Source organism: Tribolium madens, unplaced genomic scaffold (assembly GCF_015345945.1).
Source record: "Tribolium madens isolate multiple individuals breed KSU strain unplaced genomic scaffold, Tmad_KSU_1.1 Scaffold_20;HRSCAF=117;Tcas5.2_LG4, whole genome shotgun sequence".
Taxonomy (NCBI): Eukaryota; Metazoa; Arthropoda; class Insecta; order Coleoptera; family Tenebrionidae; genus Tribolium; species Tribolium madens.
The window spans coordinates 11,748,728-11,765,196 of record NW_025400985.1 but is presented as its reverse complement, the minus strand read 5'-3'; the positions used below and the strand labels follow the sequence as shown (position 1 = coordinate 11,765,196).

At 37.3% G+C, this 16,469-nt stretch overlaps 5 protein-coding genes across 5 annotated transcripts; 3 read left to right on the top strand and 2 right to left on the bottom strand.

The window, feature by feature from the left end:
- The first annotated feature begins 2,201 nt into the window (after positions 1 to 2,201).
- On the top strand, positions 2,202 to 2,867 carry LOC123005512. Its single transcript, XM_044399300.1, has 2 exons — positions 2,202 to 2,309; positions 2,365 to 2,867. The coding sequence occupies exons 1-2, from the start codon at positions 2,264 to 2,266 to the stop codon at positions 2,808 to 2,810; spliced, it is 492 nt and encodes a 163-aa protein (XP_044255235.1). The 5' UTR covers positions 2,202 to 2,263; the 3' UTR covers positions 2,811 to 2,867.
- Positions 2,868 to 5,193: 2,326 nt separating this feature from the next.
- Positions 5,194 to 8,634, top strand: LOC123005507 (hyaluronan-mediated motility receptor-like). The gene is made up of 3 exons (XM_044399295.1): positions 5,194 to 5,694; positions 5,748 to 5,896; positions 5,951 to 8,634. The coding sequence occupies exons 1-3, from the start codon at positions 5,505 to 5,507 to the stop codon at positions 8,090 to 8,092; spliced, it is 2,481 nt and encodes an 826-aa protein (XP_044255230.1). The 5' UTR covers positions 5,194 to 5,504; the 3' UTR covers positions 8,093 to 8,634.
- Positions 8,635 to 8,683: 49 nt separating this feature from the next.
- Positions 8,684 to 11,738, bottom strand: LOC123005508 (neurotactin). The gene is made up of 4 exons (XM_044399296.1): positions 11,448 to 11,738; positions 11,046 to 11,294; positions 10,449 to 10,999; positions 8,684 to 10,398 (listed from the first exon to the last, which is right to left on the bottom strand). Exons 2-4 carry the CDS (start codon positions 11,289 to 11,291, stop codon positions 8,994 to 8,996), a joined length of 2,202 nt encoding a protein of 733 aa, XP_044255231.1. The 5' UTR covers positions 11,292 to 11,294; positions 11,448 to 11,738; the 3' UTR covers positions 8,684 to 8,993.
- A 261-nt stretch (positions 11,739 to 11,999) lies between these two features.
- Positions 12,000 to 15,479, top strand: LOC123005506. Its single transcript, XM_044399293.1, has 7 exons — positions 12,000 to 12,792; positions 12,837 to 13,127; positions 13,180 to 13,613; positions 13,662 to 13,844; positions 13,893 to 14,528; positions 14,574 to 14,762; positions 14,809 to 15,479. Exons 1-7 carry the CDS (start codon positions 12,099 to 12,101, stop codon positions 15,451 to 15,453), a joined length of 3,072 nt encoding a protein of 1,023 aa, XP_044255228.1. The 5' UTR covers positions 12,000 to 12,098; the 3' UTR covers positions 15,454 to 15,479.
- Positions 15,344 to 16,464, bottom strand: LOC123005510. Its single transcript, XM_044399298.1, has 4 exons — positions 16,436 to 16,464; positions 15,909 to 16,296; positions 15,610 to 15,865; positions 15,344 to 15,566 (listed from the first exon to the last, which is right to left on the bottom strand). Exons 1-4 carry the CDS (start codon positions 16,443 to 16,445, stop codon positions 15,438 to 15,440), a joined length of 783 nt encoding a protein of 260 aa, XP_044255233.1. The 5' UTR covers positions 16,446 to 16,464; the 3' UTR covers positions 15,344 to 15,437.
- Between the last annotated feature and the right edge of the window lie 5 nt (positions 16,465 to 16,469).

Here is a 16,469-nt window from a genome sequence, read left to right as displayed (position 1 = left end):
AAGTTATGAGAGTTTAAATTTTGCACTTTGCCTTTATTTATTTCTGTTGGAAAAATAATTTTCCAAGTTTTTTTGCTACAAGCTATTAGAAGAGGAATCAAGGAAGCTGTATCCTAAATTGCAACTCTGTTCAATGTTCTTTGTTCTTTGACAAAATTTTTGTATCTTTAATAAATAATTATAAAAAAACATATACAAGATCATCAGTATCATTAAATAGACATAAAAAACTGTCAAATGTCAAAAAATAAATGTCAAAATTATTTGACAGATAGAATTTTTTAAACATTTTTTTCATGTTCCTGGTATCTTATCTTACTTGAAATTTTTCTTCTACTTCATTAAACTGATGAATGAATATCTCGATCTCATTGGAATTAAGAAGAATTTTTTTGGTAAAACATACAGGCTGTTTAAAAAATCGCGCACTTCCTTGAAAGGGAGTAATTGGGTAATCCCCAGAGTACTAAAAAAATGTTTAAAAAATTCTATCTGTCAAAAATTTTTGACATTTATTTTTTGACATTTGACATTTTTTTATGTCTATTTAATAATACTGATGACCCTGTATATGTTTTTTTTAATTATTTAGTAAAGATACAAAAATTTTGTCAATAAAAGCCACAAATAACATTAAACAGAGTTACAGTTTAGGATACAGCTTCCTTGTTTCTGCTTCTAATAGCCTGTAGCAAAAAAACTTGGAAAATTATGCTTCCAACAGAAATAAATAGAGTAAAAGTGCAAAATTTAAACCCTCATAACTTCAAAATTTTTATAGATACTTTTTTTTAACATTTTGTCCATGTTCCTGGTATCTTACCTTATATGTCATTTTTCTCTGGGACGCGAGTTCTGGCGCACTCTGTATGTGCACATGATGTAGAACGTTACTCTTACAACTCTTAGAATCGCGATATCTCAGGAATGGTGATTCTTAGGAAAAAAGTATAAAGACCGTTTTGTAGCTAATTTTAAGATCTATAATTTTTGTCTGGGCTACTTTTTTGATAAAACCTACCGTTTCCGAAATAAATTTAAAAACGTCAAATTTTGACCTTTGACCGCGAATAACTTTTTTAGCACACATGGGATCGATGGGGACTTTTGACAGTTTATTTCTAATGGTGTACCCAAGGTCTCCACCAAAATTTAGCTCTGTCGCAATTTTCGTTATTTGACCACTATTTTTATGACTAATTTGACCGGACTAAGACCAGGTTTTTAAAATTTATAAACAAAAATGTGTAATTTGGAGAAATTCAAATTTTGTAAGTATATGAATAGCGAGAATACTTTCATAACGTAAAAATATTTAATGGAACTTGCAGAATACTAGCTGAGCTTTTAAGAATATTTTTGAAGAAAATATTTTGTTTATTACTACTCGTATTTGTCTTGTTAAAGATTATGAAATATTTCTTAGTTATATTTTATTTTTAGTTTTCTAAACATAATTTTTGAATCACTGGATGACTAGACCAGCAGAAATGCTTTATTTTTAGTTACTTTTCACTATTTTACATGTTCCTAAAACTGATTTTTTCATCTTTTCCATCATAAAACTATAAATTTTGGGTTGCTATTAATTTTGTACTTAATTACTACATATTTTATCTGTTTTGGTTAAACTTGCTTCATTAATGATGATGTAAAATTTATTCCTGTTCGAAATTTAGAAAGACCACTTGCTGTGCGTCCGTCCTCTTCAGTAAACCACCATATTTGGCTTAAATGCTTCGTCATTAGCTTCCCGCTGAGTTTAATGTTAGCTAAGTTTCACGAAATTTATTAAACCTCTTGTGAAATCGGTTTTCTATTAGACTTTTAATTAAGTCTTAAAAACAAATTGCAATTAGGTCCGTTTGAACGTATTGGATCAGTAGGTGTGAGTTTGGGCGATATTTTATTATTCAAAACGATAAGCTTGAATTTATAACAATGAAGGCGATTAATTCTAATTAGGAGAAAATTGGTACTTAATTGGAAATTTATTCAGGTTTTTCGTTCGTATGTAAATGAAAAGTATGTTTTAGGCTTGTAACATGTTTTTATAACATAATTGACTTACTGGGTGTTTGAGTTATTTATTACCGCCTTTTTTTAATGCAAATTGTTGCCTGATTTCTAATTTCGTAAAATATTTTTAAATAAATATTTTCAATTTTTTCAACCCTACCCTCACCCTTAACTGCCCTATACCTGACTATAAATACTTGCCCTTTGCTACTCCTTATCAGTTTTTGTCATAAATTTTATAAGAATGTTCTCGAGAGCCAAACGATTCGATTACTACCCCCAACCTGAGAGTAAGTTTTTTATCATTTTAAACAAACGACTTTTTTTTTATCAAACTCTCAATAGCACCCTCCCCGCCTTGCCGTCGGCATGCGAAAAAACATCCGACATCCACTCCAAAACTTTCGAAGAAAAATTCCAAAACTCCCGAAATGACCCAATTATTGGAACAATTGGAACAAGCAGGGAGACGCATTCAGAACCGGTGTGACACCATTGATGATTTATGTCGGGATTATTTGAGTCTTGACGATGGATTTTTTTCGACCAGGAGCTCTTCTCCAGAAGCAGTTGCTTCAACACCGGCATTTGAGGACTCAGTGGTTCCTGAAGGATTCGACAGTTTGGCTCAATTTTATGCCGAAACCGTGGCCGAATTAGTGTGTAAGAAACTGGATGAACGAGATAAAGCGAGAAGTGTGTGGAAGAAAGCCAAACAATTGTACAAAAGTGTGAGAGGAGAGACAATTTGGGATATTTTTTGCCCGAAAATCATTGAGGGCCAATTCTAATAATTAATGTATTAAATGGAAGTTTATTGTACATAGTTGTGAAATAAATGGTTTTGACATTAATTATAATTTATTGAGACACTCTATACCCTATATCTTTAAATGGTAAAATTTTAAAAATGTATAGGACATTGATAGATACTAATCTAGCGCATCACCTAATAGTAGATTATGTTATTAGGAGTAAAAATGATTGTTTATGTGGCGAAGCTGAACGTTCATTTTGCCGAACGGAGTGAGGCAAATGGATTCAGCTGAGCCACATAAACTCACTTTTACTCCAAATAACATATACTATTTTATATGCAAACGATTCAGATGGAGAGAAAAGAGCAACACACCAATAATCAAGTAAATCACCTCAATAATCAGGACGCTTTGCAATAAAATCATAACAAACGTCACGCGTCAGTTTCGGAATTTGTGTTGAGATTTCGAAAGTGTTGATTGATTTAATTGGTGCATAACTGGTGTAGTTTATAGTGTAAAATGTCTAATGCTGATAATCTACCTTGTACCTCCCCAGAAAATGCTGAAAAAGCGAAAGAGACAAGAAAGAGACAACAGTAGTAAATGTCAAAGTAAGTGTCAAGTAAAAGTGAAACCGCCTAGGCGTAAAAACAGTGTTTTTACTCCATGTCTGAAAAGTAAAACTTTTACCTGTGTCATTTAGTCATAAAAGTGGTCACTTTTGTGACGTTTGCGGATAAAATAATTTTCAACCAATGTCCCAAAAATAAGTTGCGATACAAACTTGTGTGTTTTTTAAATGAAACACCGTATGTTTCTTTGCATTTTTGGATGTAGCCTTTTAAAACATTGTTTTTACGCAAAACTTTTATTATTCGATTTGGCTTAGTTTTAGAAATAAAACGGTTTTTTTGACAAAAACATGCACTTTTTAAAAATGTATTACACAAAAATTACGACAGCTAGAACAAATTTTTTCTTACTTCTGCAAGGAAGAAAGTACAGAATTGAAAGCTGTAGCATTTTTTAGTGTTTTGCATTAATTTGTAAAGATTAATAAATTAAGAAGTTTGTTAACTGCAAAAAATTACATAGAACACCCTATTTTTTTATTTTTGCATCTAATAGATTGATAAATTGTCTATCTAAAAAAAATATCTTTTAATGTCTAGAAATGATAAATAAATAGATATTTGACATTCAATATTAATTGTAGCAACAATGCCTATCAATATCTGAGCATTGTTGATATACAGGGTGCGCCAGAACTCGCGCCTCAGAGAAAAATGTCATATAAGATAAGATACCAGGAACATGGAAAAAATGTTTTAAAAATTTTATCTATAAAAATTTTGAAGTTATGAGGGTTTAAAGTTTGCACTTTGACTCTATTTATTTCTGTGAAAAAAAATAATTTTCCAAGATTTTTTTGCTATAGGCTGTTAAAAGAGGAAACAGGGAAGCTGTATCCTAAATTGTAATTCTGTTCAATGTTATTTGTGGCTTTTATTGGCAAAATTTTTGTCCCTTTACTAAATAATTTAAAAAAACATATACAAGATCATCGGTATCATCAAATAGATTTAAAAAAATGTCAAATGTCAAAATTTTTTGACAGAGAATTTTTTAAACATTTTTTTCATGTTCCTGAAACAATAGTAATTATTTTTTTTTCATGTTTAACGTTAAATATCTTTTTAGTTATTGATTATAAACAGCTAAAAGTAAATAATTTTAGAAAGACAATTTAATAATCTTTTAAATGCAAAAACACTAAATAGCGTGTTCTATTAATTTTTTTAAGTTATTGAACTTTTAACAAACGCCTTAATTTTTTTTATCACACTAAAAAAATGTTACAACCTCATAGCTTGTACGTTTTTGTCTGCGGTAGTAAAAAAATATTCCAAGATGTCTTAGTTTTGTGTAATAAATTTTTAAAAGTGCGTGTTATAGTAAAAAAAAATCGTCTTATTTTTTAAACTAAGCAAAATCGACCAATAAAAGTTTAGCTTAAAAGCGTTGTCACAAAAATCTACATTCAAAAACGCTAAGAAACATATGATGCTTCATTAAAAAAACACAAGTTTGTATTGTAACTTATTTTAGTTGAAAATAATTTTAGGCGATGCACTAGATTAGGATCTATAATATTTTTTTAAATTTAATTATTTAAAGGTCACTAATGGACTTTTTCAACTCGCTGGAACATATGTATATGGAACATTGGAACGTATGTATGTACAGTTGCGGAATTAAAATTTCGGGCAGTATTGTCATTTTCATAACGTAAACTCTAAAACAACCTTTACATTAACAACCTTATTTTTTACTCTTGTCATGTTTAATTGTCAAATGTCAGTCATGATGACAGTAAAAGGTAGTCTACAGTAAACTTTTTAAAGTGACAGAAAAATACTGCCCGAAATTTTAATTCCGCATCTGGGCAGGCAACACAAAATACACAATTAAATCAAGGACAAATTGTTGAGGTGTGCTCATAATTCGAAATCAACTATGTACACAATTGTAATAACCAATAAATATGGGTTATTATAAATTATAAAATTATAAATTGTGGAGGTGTAAATGTGGGGAAAATTTTAATGATTACAAAATGTGGCAGTTATTGCAATTGGGTCACCTTATTTTATCGTGTCCTTGATGTGGACCATCTGCTAGTCCTTGTCAAATTTCGACCAATCAAAACTCATCCCTCTCATAATGGGCCTATCTGATTGGTTGATGGTCAACCGTCACAGCCGTTACGATTCTTTAATCATTTTTCGTTTTTCAGCTGGTCGTACTCGCGTTTTCAATGTTATTTTTTGTTGTTTATTTATTATCTTAGTGTTTTTTATTGTTAAAATGTCGTTTTCCAAAGCAAAAATCCAAAGATTTAATGACGTTAAAGGTGAGTTAATAATTTTAGACTTAATTTCTTTAATTACAAATGATTGATGATAGACTGTACCCCATCGCCGGCAACATACAATGTTTCCTTGCAAGAAAAAATCAAACTCGGTTTAATTTCGAAAACAGGAACGTACTCAAAAATTGGGAGCCCCCCACGTTCAGAGTCGGGTTCAGTTCATAGCACACCTTGTTTCCAAACGGTAAGTCAAAAAAAGGCAGTCGGGGAGTTTGTGATTGGTTTTTGTTAATTACAGCCTACTTTGCCCTTGAAGAAAAAGAAGTTTTTATCATTTAAAAGCGCAAAAACCAGTAATCAGCAAGAGGAATTGAGGGAAAAAATAGTCGAATGTAATAACAAAGATCTGTATATTAGAGATTTAATCGAACAAATTGAGGAAATGACAGGCAAAGTGAATAATTTAGAACAGGAAAATTTGCGGTTAGTAGAGGAAAAAACCGGGTGTGAGGGGGCCTTGTCTGAATTAAAACAACAATACAAGGGGGACAATTTTAAACGTGCCAAAGAATACGACGGAATAAGTACCGATCTTAAAAATATAAACAAAATGCTGCGTCAAGTTCGCCAAGAACATGAAGAACTGAAATGTCAAAATTTGGTGGAGTTGAGCAAGTTGCTGGGCAATATTGAGAAGTTTCAGGAATTGTACAATAAAACCGTAACGCACAGTCGTGAAGAAGTTGAAGCACTGGTGAAGAAACTTGAAGATAGTCAAAGTAAAGTCGCACTACTAAAACAGGAGTTGGAACAGAACAATGAAAAGTTGCGTGAAGAACACAGTAAAGAAGTCGAAACGTTGCTGGCTCAACACCAGGAAGAAACTCAAATATTGTTGAAGAAACTCGAAGATAGCCAAGCTAAAATTGCACTACTTGAAGAGGACTCGGAACAGAAAAATGAAAAGTTGCGTGAAGAACACAATAAAGAAGTCGAAACATTGCTTGGTCAACACCAGGAAGAACTTCAAACACTGTTGAAGAAACTCGAAGATAGTCAAACTAAACTCGCGCTGCTTGAAGAGGAGTTGGAACAGAACAATCAAAAATTGTGTGAAGAACACACGGAGGAGACACAGGCCCTGTTGAAGAAACTTGAAGAAAGCGAAGCTAAAGTCACTCTTCTTGAAGAAAACTTCAAAGACGTGAAATGTCTAACTGAGCTTCAAATGTCCGACAAGATCAAAGAAATTGAAGATAACTGGAAGGAAAAACTTGAAGAAAAGCAAAAGGAACATGAAGCGATTTTGAAAGAGTGTCAAGCTATTAGTGAGTATACCATCATCCAAAGTGAAGTTGAGAAGAACCAAGTGAAGAACTTGCTTGAAGCAAAAGGAGAATCCTACCGGGAGTTGGTAAAGAAATTTGAAATTTTGGAGGAAGAAGTTGGCATTTTGAAATGCGAGAAACACAAATACGAACTTTCTATTAGCACATTCAGGGATACTATTGAGGTTTTGAAGAAACGTTTGTTTAATTCGGATCGGGATGTCGAGCAGTTGAAGGAAGAATTAGAAAAGTGTGAAGAAAGGGTTTTGATGTATGAGAAAAAAATATCCGAGATGACCAACCAATTGAATGAAATTCAAACCGCGAATGAAGAATTAGAAATGCAGTACGAGTCCACGTCTAAACTTATGCAAAATCAGGTCCAAACCATCGAAAAAAATCTTCTATCAAAAGTGGAAACTTTTCAAAATGAAGCCAGGCAAGTAATGAAAGACAAAGAATTGTTGAATGACGTTTTGGCGCAACACCACGAACAACAAAAGTTGCTAGTTAAAGCAAATTCGCTTATTTACGATTTGGGAAACAGACAAGCCGAGTTGGAGGAAGAAATTCGCTCCTCCAAACTCACATTGAAGGAAGAAATGGAAGAAGCAGCCGAGATTAGGAAGAAATACATCGAGAAAAGTGGAAAATACGACGAGCTGGCCCAACAATTTGAACAACTCCTCCAGGAGTTGGACAAAGCCAAAGAACGGATCCAGGAGTTGGAGAAGTTGATTGGGCCATACCAGGAACAGCTCGAAGCGTACCAAAACGAACTTCTTCTGCTCACTAATGAAAAAGACACCATTGAGAATGAAGCCAAAGAGCTGAGTTTGAAGTACACCGAAATTTTAGGCCATCAGAATCACAAACAGAAGATTAGACATGTCGCCGATTTAAAAATGAAGAATTTGGAGTTGTCGAAGAAGTACATGGATCTCGAAGGAAAAAATTTTAAGCTTAATAAATTGGTGGACAAGTTGATGCGGGAAATTGACGACTTGAAGCCAGGGAAGAAGTATAAGATGATTGAGGATAAGGAGAATTTGGGTAGTCCTAAGAGCTTAAAAGGGACTCATAGTCCGGGACCTCTCAAGGATAAAAATTAGGTTGAAATCAAGAACGCACACTTTTATTGGTTTCTAAAGACCACTCAAATGTGGATATTTTTACATCAATCGACGCGTCTTGAGATAAGAAATTATTGTTACCATTGCGTCAAAACGATAACTTTATACAGCGGTTATTTGCAAAACAAAATTAAAATGCTGCCATTTACTTTGCTTTAGACCATCTCAAAGCGAGATCTACCTCTCTCTTTCCAGCTAATGCAAAGTAAATGGCAGCATTTTAATATTGTTTTACAAATAACCGCTGTATTTATAAAGTTATCGTTTTGGCGCAATGGTAACAATAATTTCTTATCTCAAGACGCGTCGATTGATGTAAAAATATCCACATTTGAGTGGTCTTTAGAAACTCATAAAGTGTGCGTTTTCCTTTATGATTGATTGTGTTCTTTCTAAGAAAAAAGGCTGACTAGTATTTAAAAGAATTGTAGATTTTTAACTTTGTTTAGTCGTAGCTGCGATTCTTAGAATCAAAAGGTTTTATGTATGTCAATGACTAAGTACAAAATATTTATGATGAAGGCATTTTCATTGGAATTACCTCATCCACTAAATAAAAAACCAATTGCGTGACGTTCGATATTGTTTATTAAGTAAATAGAAAATGGTACATTTCGTCATAAATAAAACGATTCATAGAATCAAGTACAAGGTGTATATCGTTACAAAAAGTTCATATAAATAAAATACAAAATATCGGGTAATTACTGGACTTTAGTACATCTCAAGCTTCACATTTACTAAACCTAACCTAATGAGTATAAAAAGTGTCTTACATTTGGCAAATTTTCAACAATGATGTAAAAGAGATCAAAAATTTAGGCCTAATACCCTGTCCGGTAGCAGTGCTCCCCCTTGACACTGCTACCAACAAAATAACTTAATCAAGAGCAGCAAACGGCAAGACTACGCCCTTATTAATCCAAAAAGCGCAATGCGAATATGTAGCATTTGGCAAGACATCTTGTCCAACAAGTAGGATTTTCTTTGTCACATCTTTGTGCTCCACCCTATCCGACCACACGTAATGGTAAAACAAGCCTTGCATTGCCGAAAAGTAGCGTTTCTGTTCGGGGGTCTTCGGCTCGTAGCGCCCCAAAATCGCATCGATGTCGGAATCAACATCGGCCACGTCTTGGTCGCCTCTGGTTTGGGTCACGACGTAGAAGGGGACTTCATGCATTTGACTCGCGATGGCCATAAGGGGGCACACGGTTCGGATATCGGAAATCATGGCACTCAGGCCTTTGTAGGTCCGGGGGTACATCTCCAGGACGCTCTCTGTGAGGTTCTTCGAGTTGAGGAAAGACTCGTGGAGGTGTTTCCTCACTAGGAATTCGGTCCATTCTTTATGTTTGAGAAGAAGTGTTTCGGAAGCACCAGCATGAGCTGTGGTTCCGATCACCAGTTTGAGTTTGTTTTGGGTCCAAGTGGTAGCCGGGTGGTCTTTGAGGATCTGTCCGTCGAGGACGAGCCAATAGTGGCGTTTGCTGGGGTCCTCTTCAGCGGTTGGTAAATCGGGTGGAGGCTTCCTCCAGGTGTCTTGCACCGAACGCACGATTTTCTCTGCGTCTAACTTTAGTAAACAATCGATGTCTTGGCAATCCACATATTGGAGGTAACTCCTGTTGTCGATTTCAGCCTCACGGCGCGTTTTATTCGGGTAAAGAGCCCCTCCAGAGGCAGCCCAAGCCTTCGAGAAATATTTCTTTGCGTCAGGGAGTGTCGCCAAAGCTGTCACTAATGTAGCCCCAGCTCGATGCCCCAAAAGCGTGACCGAACTGTTGTCACCTCCGAAATGTCGAATATTGAGTTGCACCCATTTCAAGGCCTCGATGATATCCGACAAGCCGTAATTCCCGGATGTGGGGGGGTAATCAGCGTTGGATAAAATATCCAAAGCCAGGAAACCAAGAGCCCCAAGTCGGAAGTTCGGTCGAACGAAAACGACATCTTTGGAGCGGGCGTACCGAGCCGAAGGTCGGAGTTTTCCAGGGGAACCCCCGATGAAGCTTTCCGCTCCGATTAGAACGATGACCGGAAGCGGGTCGTGGTACCGGACGTAGGGGGTGATCACGTCGAGAGTGAGACAGTCTTCAGTACCGGAAATGCTTCCGTTGCTGTAGATTTGGAGGCAAGTTTCCGTCGCGTTGTGGGCGAGGAATGTGCCGTTCCAGCAGTAATCGATGTTGTTCAAGGGCTGGGCGTACTTAAATCGGAGGTTGCCAATAGGGGGGCGCGCGTAGGGGATTCCCCGGAAAGCTACAGCGCTGTCTTCCACCAGTCTGGAATTATTCTCAATTATGAAAAACAAAAACTATTAGTATTTTTTTACCCTTCGACTTTGCCACAACCGGTGACTGCTTCGACATACCGGCCATCTTTAATTGGGGCTACTCTCGGAATGTCTTTTCCGGGGATTGCCACAATTACGATAATTAGCGTTAGTAATAAGAAAACGAGCAATGCACCAATTGCCACTCTGTATGTTTTGAGTTTTTGTCTCCAAGTCGCTTCTTCTGCGACTTCTTGAGCTTCCAAGTCTTTCTTCTCATCGAGATTGACGTTTTTCATTTCGTCGTTGCTTTTTCCGTCTGTGGACTTGTCGTCGAGGGTTTCCATCGAGGCCAAACCGGCTTGAGCAGTCTGTGATTCTAATTTCTGTTCTTCTTTCTTCTTCCGAGGGAAGACTGAAACGAGAGGAAGCCGGATTGTGTCCAAAAGTTTCTTCTTTTCCTTCTGTTCTGATGATTTTTCGCCGTCTTCTTCACCGGCTTTTGATTTTCTGAAAGGATTGGGGAGCTTTATCCGGGTCTGACTTGGGGCTTCTTCAGACGTCGCTCTAGTCTCTATTAATTCAGTTCCCTCAACTTCTTGGTCCTCATCCTAGATACAAAATCAATTTTTGCTCACTGATTATAAACTCACTTACCTTGCACTTTTCTTTTGATTTACTCCTCGTGAAAAACCCCGGCATTTGGATACCCCCGATGGGGATCTTCTTCGGCTTCACTTCCATCCCTTCTTTGTTTTCAGTCTTCGGTTTCTTATCATCGACACTCTCTTCAACCTTTTCCAAAGCTTTATTTTCAGCATTTAACATCTTCTCCCTTTCTTCCATCTCGATATCTTTCTTGTCGTCACTTTTCTCGGTGTTTTCCTCAATTTTATCACTCATTATCTAAAAAATGACGCATTTTTCGGAGAAAAAAGCCGGTACGAGACGTTTGTATGCAATTTTATCGATTTTATATTACACCCTGCGCTCTAATATTGTACGCATCCCTTGCAGCGTCACCGAAACTCACCCCTTGAAGTTATTTAAAGGACTTACCGATTATTTTAATAGTGCCTCCAGCACTGACTTTGAAACCGTTAGTTCTTCACAACAAAGCGTGCAACGACCCTCTTTGCCCCACTCGCCTCTTCACAACCATAACACGCTCATCTTTGTCTTCTCAGCCGGGGGCAAAAGCAATTGACCTGAAGAATCCAGAGGCGGATTTACCAGATTCTAATAATAGCTGGAGGAGTCTTAGAAATAAAATTTTTGACACCACTTACACCGAAAACATCACAAAATGAATGCCATAGATATTTAATACGTTGAGGGAATTAAAAAAAAAACGTGAAAGGAGAATTATGTTAATTTATTAATCGTTTTTAAAAATATAGAGACTTCCAATTGTTAGGTTGGTAGCGGTGTTATTTCAGGAGTGTGTGAGAGGGGGTGTTTGTGTGTGGGTTTTCAGGCCCAAGTTTCACTGATTTCTCACTTGTGAGTATCCTAATCCTTTCATAATCCACATTTAACGTTAAAAAATTGTTCGGGTTCGTTAATGTTTAATAAGATAGCCACCAAATTGCTATTGATTCGTCTCAATGACCCCAGTTGGGGATATTCGTTACGGTTGGCCCTTCTGTAAAATGACAGTTGTCCAAAATACAAACATATCAACCGTTTTAATTATCATAATTTAGTAAAATGTCGTGTTTTAATTGCTATTCGGAGCGAAAACTTGATTCAGATTTAATTGATAAGATCCTAGAGCGTGGTCAGAGACTTAGAAGTGCCATGGTACAGTCCATTTTGAGACACGACCCTTTGAACCTGGATGTTATAAATGATCAAGTGAAAAAGCCTACAAAACTGGATGATTTGCCCCATGATTCAAATAGCAAAATTCGAGCTTTTTTGCAAGGGGACCCACTGTCTCGAGAGGAGGAAATCTGGGCTCTTGAAACGTTGAGGTCAATGTCAGCGACTGATCTTTGTAAAGTTACTGATAGGACGTACCGAAGCGAAGAACCTTGCGACTGTCTTACTTGCCACGAGTATAGAGAAAAAGACTTGAATTGTGATTTAAAACGTGTGGAAAACTCGAATGAAATCACCGAAAAAATTCAGCAACGATACAAAAATGAGTTTGCAAATTACATAAAGTTTGTTGATTCTGTGAAAGTTTCTGTAAATAGTGTGTTATTAAATGAAGCCGGGGACAAAAAAGTACTAAATAGTTTAATTAAGGACAAAGCATCAAGTGTAGGTCAGAATTTCTTCTTGGAATATCAGATTCCCGAAATTCTGGTGAGAAATTCCCCCAAAAATAAATCTAAAGTTGATTCGGGGCTTGACTCTGGGAATTTAGTAAGACTCTGCACTCGAAGATCTCACCAAGGTATAAAACATTTTGTTAACAATTAAAGAAAATGCTTTTTGTAGTGGTCAATTTTAAACAAACTTCAATTCACGATATTGAGAATTTAAGCAGAGTTAAGTTGGAAGATGCGATAATTACATTTCGTTTAAGTTTTCGTAATTTTAAGCAAAAACAACCGATTACGTTGGGAGTTGCACATTTTAATTTTAGTTCGTTTCAAGTCTCTAAAAATTTTACTTGCAACCAAGAGCTGACTCTTAGATTGCAAGGAAACGCCCCTATTGTTGTTGGGGGGCTCAAAATATCGGTTCAGTTAGGCTGTGGCCGGCTTTATTTCGGCAAAGAATTCATAGGTTAGTGTCAAGTTTGTCAAATTTTACCTCAATAAATTCTGATTGGTTTTAGACGCTATCACTAATAATAAAGAGAATTCAATCGCTTTAGGAAGCGACGATTTAAGCAGTCCGGAAGCTACAATGTTTGATTTTTATTCTCCGAGTGTCACCCAAAAATCCACTCAAAAAACATTTGAGGCGTTTGTACCGAAATTGTTACCTCGAAGTAACCGAAAACCTGAACCGATTGCTCGAAAACCGGATTCGGCGAAGCCGGTTACTCGGGAACCTAAATCAGCAAAACCGGTTGTAGAAATTACTCCAAAACCGGTTATACAAATTACTCCAAAACCGGTTTTGTTCGGTTTCATTTACATTTCTGAGGCCCTTTTCAGTAGAGAAGTGATGAATTCGTATTTGACGTGTCAAATGTTTGCTTTAGACGAAGTTTCTAGTAGCAAATTGGTGGCTTTTGATTCGAATCCAGTTTATAATTTTTCCCAGGTTTGAAATTAAACTTCTTTGGTGTTTGTTAAAGTATTATTATTTTAGCAAATTCCGCTGATTTGTGAGGAGGATTTTTTATTCAAACTGCGTGAGAATTTTATGGTGGTAGAATTTTTCGAAAAAGGCCAATCGAAGGATTTTTTAATCGGACTTGCGAAACTTCCTTTGCACCAATTTTATCTGGCTTATAGAAATTCTGTGATTGTGAAGTATTTATCTGAGAGAAAAGTGAGTTTTTTGTGGTTTTTTAACGAAGTAAACCTTTTTTTTTAACAGCTTCCTGTAATCGGAACTGACGGTTGGGAGTCAGTTTTTAATCCCAGTAATGGTGAAGTGGTAGGTCAAGCTCAAATCCTCCTCGCTCTAGGGACGAAAGAACAAATAGAAAACCTCGAGAGTGAGAGAGGATTTAAGAAAAACACAGTCAAGGCAAAAACTCCAGTCAGGAAAAAAATTAATGTTGCAACACAATCAGAAATGGAGCCTCAAAAAGACATCGAATCTGTGCACAATCAAAAAACGAATTCTGTAGTTGAAACAAGCACAAACACCGAACTCGAAGTCCGAAGTACTTCCGATCTCCTCGACACATTACACAAGGCCTTATCCTTGGAAAACTCTAAAGAAAAAGACCTCGACTCGTTACAAAAGGCCTTCATCGACAACGTCAAAGACCATTTCAGAGCTCACATTGCAATAAACAGCGCTTTACACTTGCCCAGTCGTCGAAAATGCAAATCGAAGAAATCCAAAGCCCGCAATGGCAAACACGAAGACATCCTCCCGAGTACTTACGTCACGTTTGAAAGTTTTAAGGGCGAATTAAAAATAACCCCAATTGTACCCAAAAATACATCCCCAAAATGGGACTTTAGGTGTGACGTTTCGTTACCTGTGGAGTATTTAACAGACGTGAGTGTCCCCAAAAGTGTGATTTTTTCTAATTTGATGTTTCAGAATCAGAAATTTCTGGTGTTTAAAGTTTGGCGCAAATCAACAAATACGACGATGACACCCAACATGCAAGTTGATCACGTGATCGGTTTTGCAACCGTTGATTTGACCGTGCTGTCGGCAGGTCTGCCAAGTGTGCAAGGGTGGTTCAATATCAACGACTTGTCAAAAAAATGCAACGGACAAATTAATGTAATTAATTAATTTGTGTGAATATTCTATTATTTTTTTTATTTAGATACACGTGACCCCTTTGGAAAATGTGATGAAGTATCGGGCACGAGAGTGCTGCGAGGGTGAGCCGTCGAGTCCCTCTCAGCCCCCTGAGGCTCCTTTCGAGCCCGGCGAACTTTTAGGGCGCGCCCTCAAGCGAAAATTCACCGAATTGGATGAAATTACTCAGAGATTAAGACTGCGCCTCTCGAAGGTGACAAATGACGAATCAGACACCTCGAATGATGAAATTGCCGACGAGTTTGAACGCGATATTAACACACTTTGTGTGGAGGACGATTTCGACATGGTTGATTTCGAGAAAGAGGCCGAGAAGTTTAATTTCCATCACACTAAAGACACCGAAGTGGGGTTGTTACAGACTGATCAGAATTTGGAAGGGAAGCAGAAAATCGACCATCTGTTGGAAAAACTGAGCTTGATTTCGGGTGAAATGTCAAGTAGATATGTATCGGGGTGTTCTGACGGCCGATATGACACTGAAACGCTTCTGAATGATTTGGATAGTGGCTCGAGGCCGAATCTGCATTCGGGAGTTTCGTTCAGTCGGGAAATGTCTGAAAGGTTCGGAGATTTTGATTCAGGAAGGTCGGGACCGGACGGAGAGGGACACAGCAATATTGTAAAAAGTGATCAACATTTAATATAAAGGTCTAAATAATTTTCTAAGCGTAATTTTTTGTTGATTTTTCGCGGCGGAAGCAACCGAATTGCGGCCGAGGTTCCCTCGTGGTTATGAGCAAAAGAACAGTTGCGGATTTTCTACAAAACTGTTATAATTCTCGTTAGTAATTGGATTTTTTACCTGGAATGTATTTAATTCCTTCTCGTTGTATAACTCCCGGCCCCGTTTTTCCTCCTCCCAGCATAAATGACACAAAAAAACTGTATAGTCTTTGTGCCAGTAATCCCCAGCACATATTTGCTCACATTTGACACAAGTATCGCTGGGTCGGTCCACACAAATAATTTCAATTGACGAAATCATGGTCGGATGCCCGAAATTGTACATAAATCGTGTCCTCCGGCACTTTTTCGAGGCAGTATCGTAAGTCCCTGGCCTGCAAACAAACACTAATAAAAATCATTTAAAAAATCACCAACCCTGGGAGTTTATCCTCGGCGGAGATCAGTCGTCGCGTCTTCGACCCGAATGGGGCCCTCCCTTGACGTTTCATCATCACGGGCCTCCCGGGGTTATACCTCGTCGGCGACGGCGTCCGCATGAAAATTTTGTCTTTGAACCTGGGATCATCACTAGCCAAGGGCCCCACACCTTTACTACTCGTCACTTTGTTGACGAGCCGATCAAGGGCGCAGTTGTACTTCTCGGTTTTGTAGTGTCCAGGCCCGGTCAGGGGGTTGTTTTCCGGAGCTGCCAGTTTCTGGAACGGAGAGAGACTCTTGCCGATGGGGGCCGTGTTGCGGACGAGTTTGGAGCCGAAGCAGATGGGATGGGGCGGTTTACGTTCGACCACATAGTCAAATTCTTCTAGCATTTGAGAGGAATGAAAGGATGTCGCGTGTGTGGGGGTTGATTGTGTCGTGACTCCGAGCAGATTTGAATTTTATTACGTTTTATTGATAATGCGGGGCAGGGCCGGGCTTGGCCCTGTGACCCCGTTACTTACCTTCAAACATGACAGGGAAAAAATGACAACACGT

Bases quoted from the DNA above. Each gene is read 5' to 3' on its own strand.
- LOC123005512 (XM_044399300.1), top strand. From the start codon at position 2,264: ATGTTCTCGAGAGCCAAACGATTCGATTACTACCCCCAACCTGAGA. The intron at 2,310-2,364 runs GTAAGTTTTTTA...AACTCTCAATAG, and splicing joins TTACTACCCCCAACCTGAGA to CACCCTCCCCGCCTTGCCGT.
- LOC123005507 (XM_044399295.1), top strand. From the start codon at position 5,505: ATGGGCCTATCTGATTGGTTGATGGTCAACCGTCACAGCCGTTACGAT. The intron at 5,695-5,747 runs GTGAGTTAATAA...GATTGATGATAG, and splicing joins AAGATTTAATGACGTTAAAG to ACTGTACCCCATCGCCGGCA. The intron at 5,897-5,950 runs GTAAGTCAAAAA...TGTTAATTACAG, and splicing joins GCACACCTTGTTTCCAAACG to CCTACTTTGCCCTTGAAGAA.
- LOC123005508 (XM_044399296.1), bottom strand. From the start codon at position 11,291: ATGAGTGATAAAATTGAGGAAAACACCGAGAAAAGTGACGACAAGAAA. The intron at 11,000-11,045 runs GTAAGTGAGTTT...TTTTGTATCTAG, and splicing joins AATCAAAAGAAAAGTGCAAG to GATGAGGACCAAGAAGTTGA. The intron at 10,399-10,448 runs GTAAAAAAATAC...GAATAATTCCAG, and splicing joins GGTTGTGGCAAAGTCGAAGG to ACTGGTGGAAGACAGCGCTG.
- LOC123005506 (XM_044399293.1), top strand. From the start codon at position 12,099: ATGTCGTGTTTTAATTGCTATTCGGAGCGAAAACTTGATTCAGATTTA. The intron at 13,128-13,179 runs GTTAGTGTCAAG...GATTGGTTTTAG, and splicing joins TTTCGGCAAAGAATTCATAG to ACGCTATCACTAATAATAAA. The intron at 13,614-13,661 runs GTTTGAAATTAA...TTATTATTTTAG, and splicing joins CAGTTTATAATTTTTCCCAG to CAAATTCCGCTGATTTGTGA.
- LOC123005510 (XM_044399298.1), bottom strand. The intron at 15,866-15,908 runs GTTGGTGATTTT...GTTTGTTTGCAG, and splicing joins GCCGAGGATAAACTCCCAGG to GCCAGGGACTTACGATACTG. The intron at 15,567-15,609 runs GTAAAAAATCCA...ACAGTTTTGTAG, and splicing joins AGGAATTAAATACATTCCAG to AAAATCCGCAACTGTTCTTT.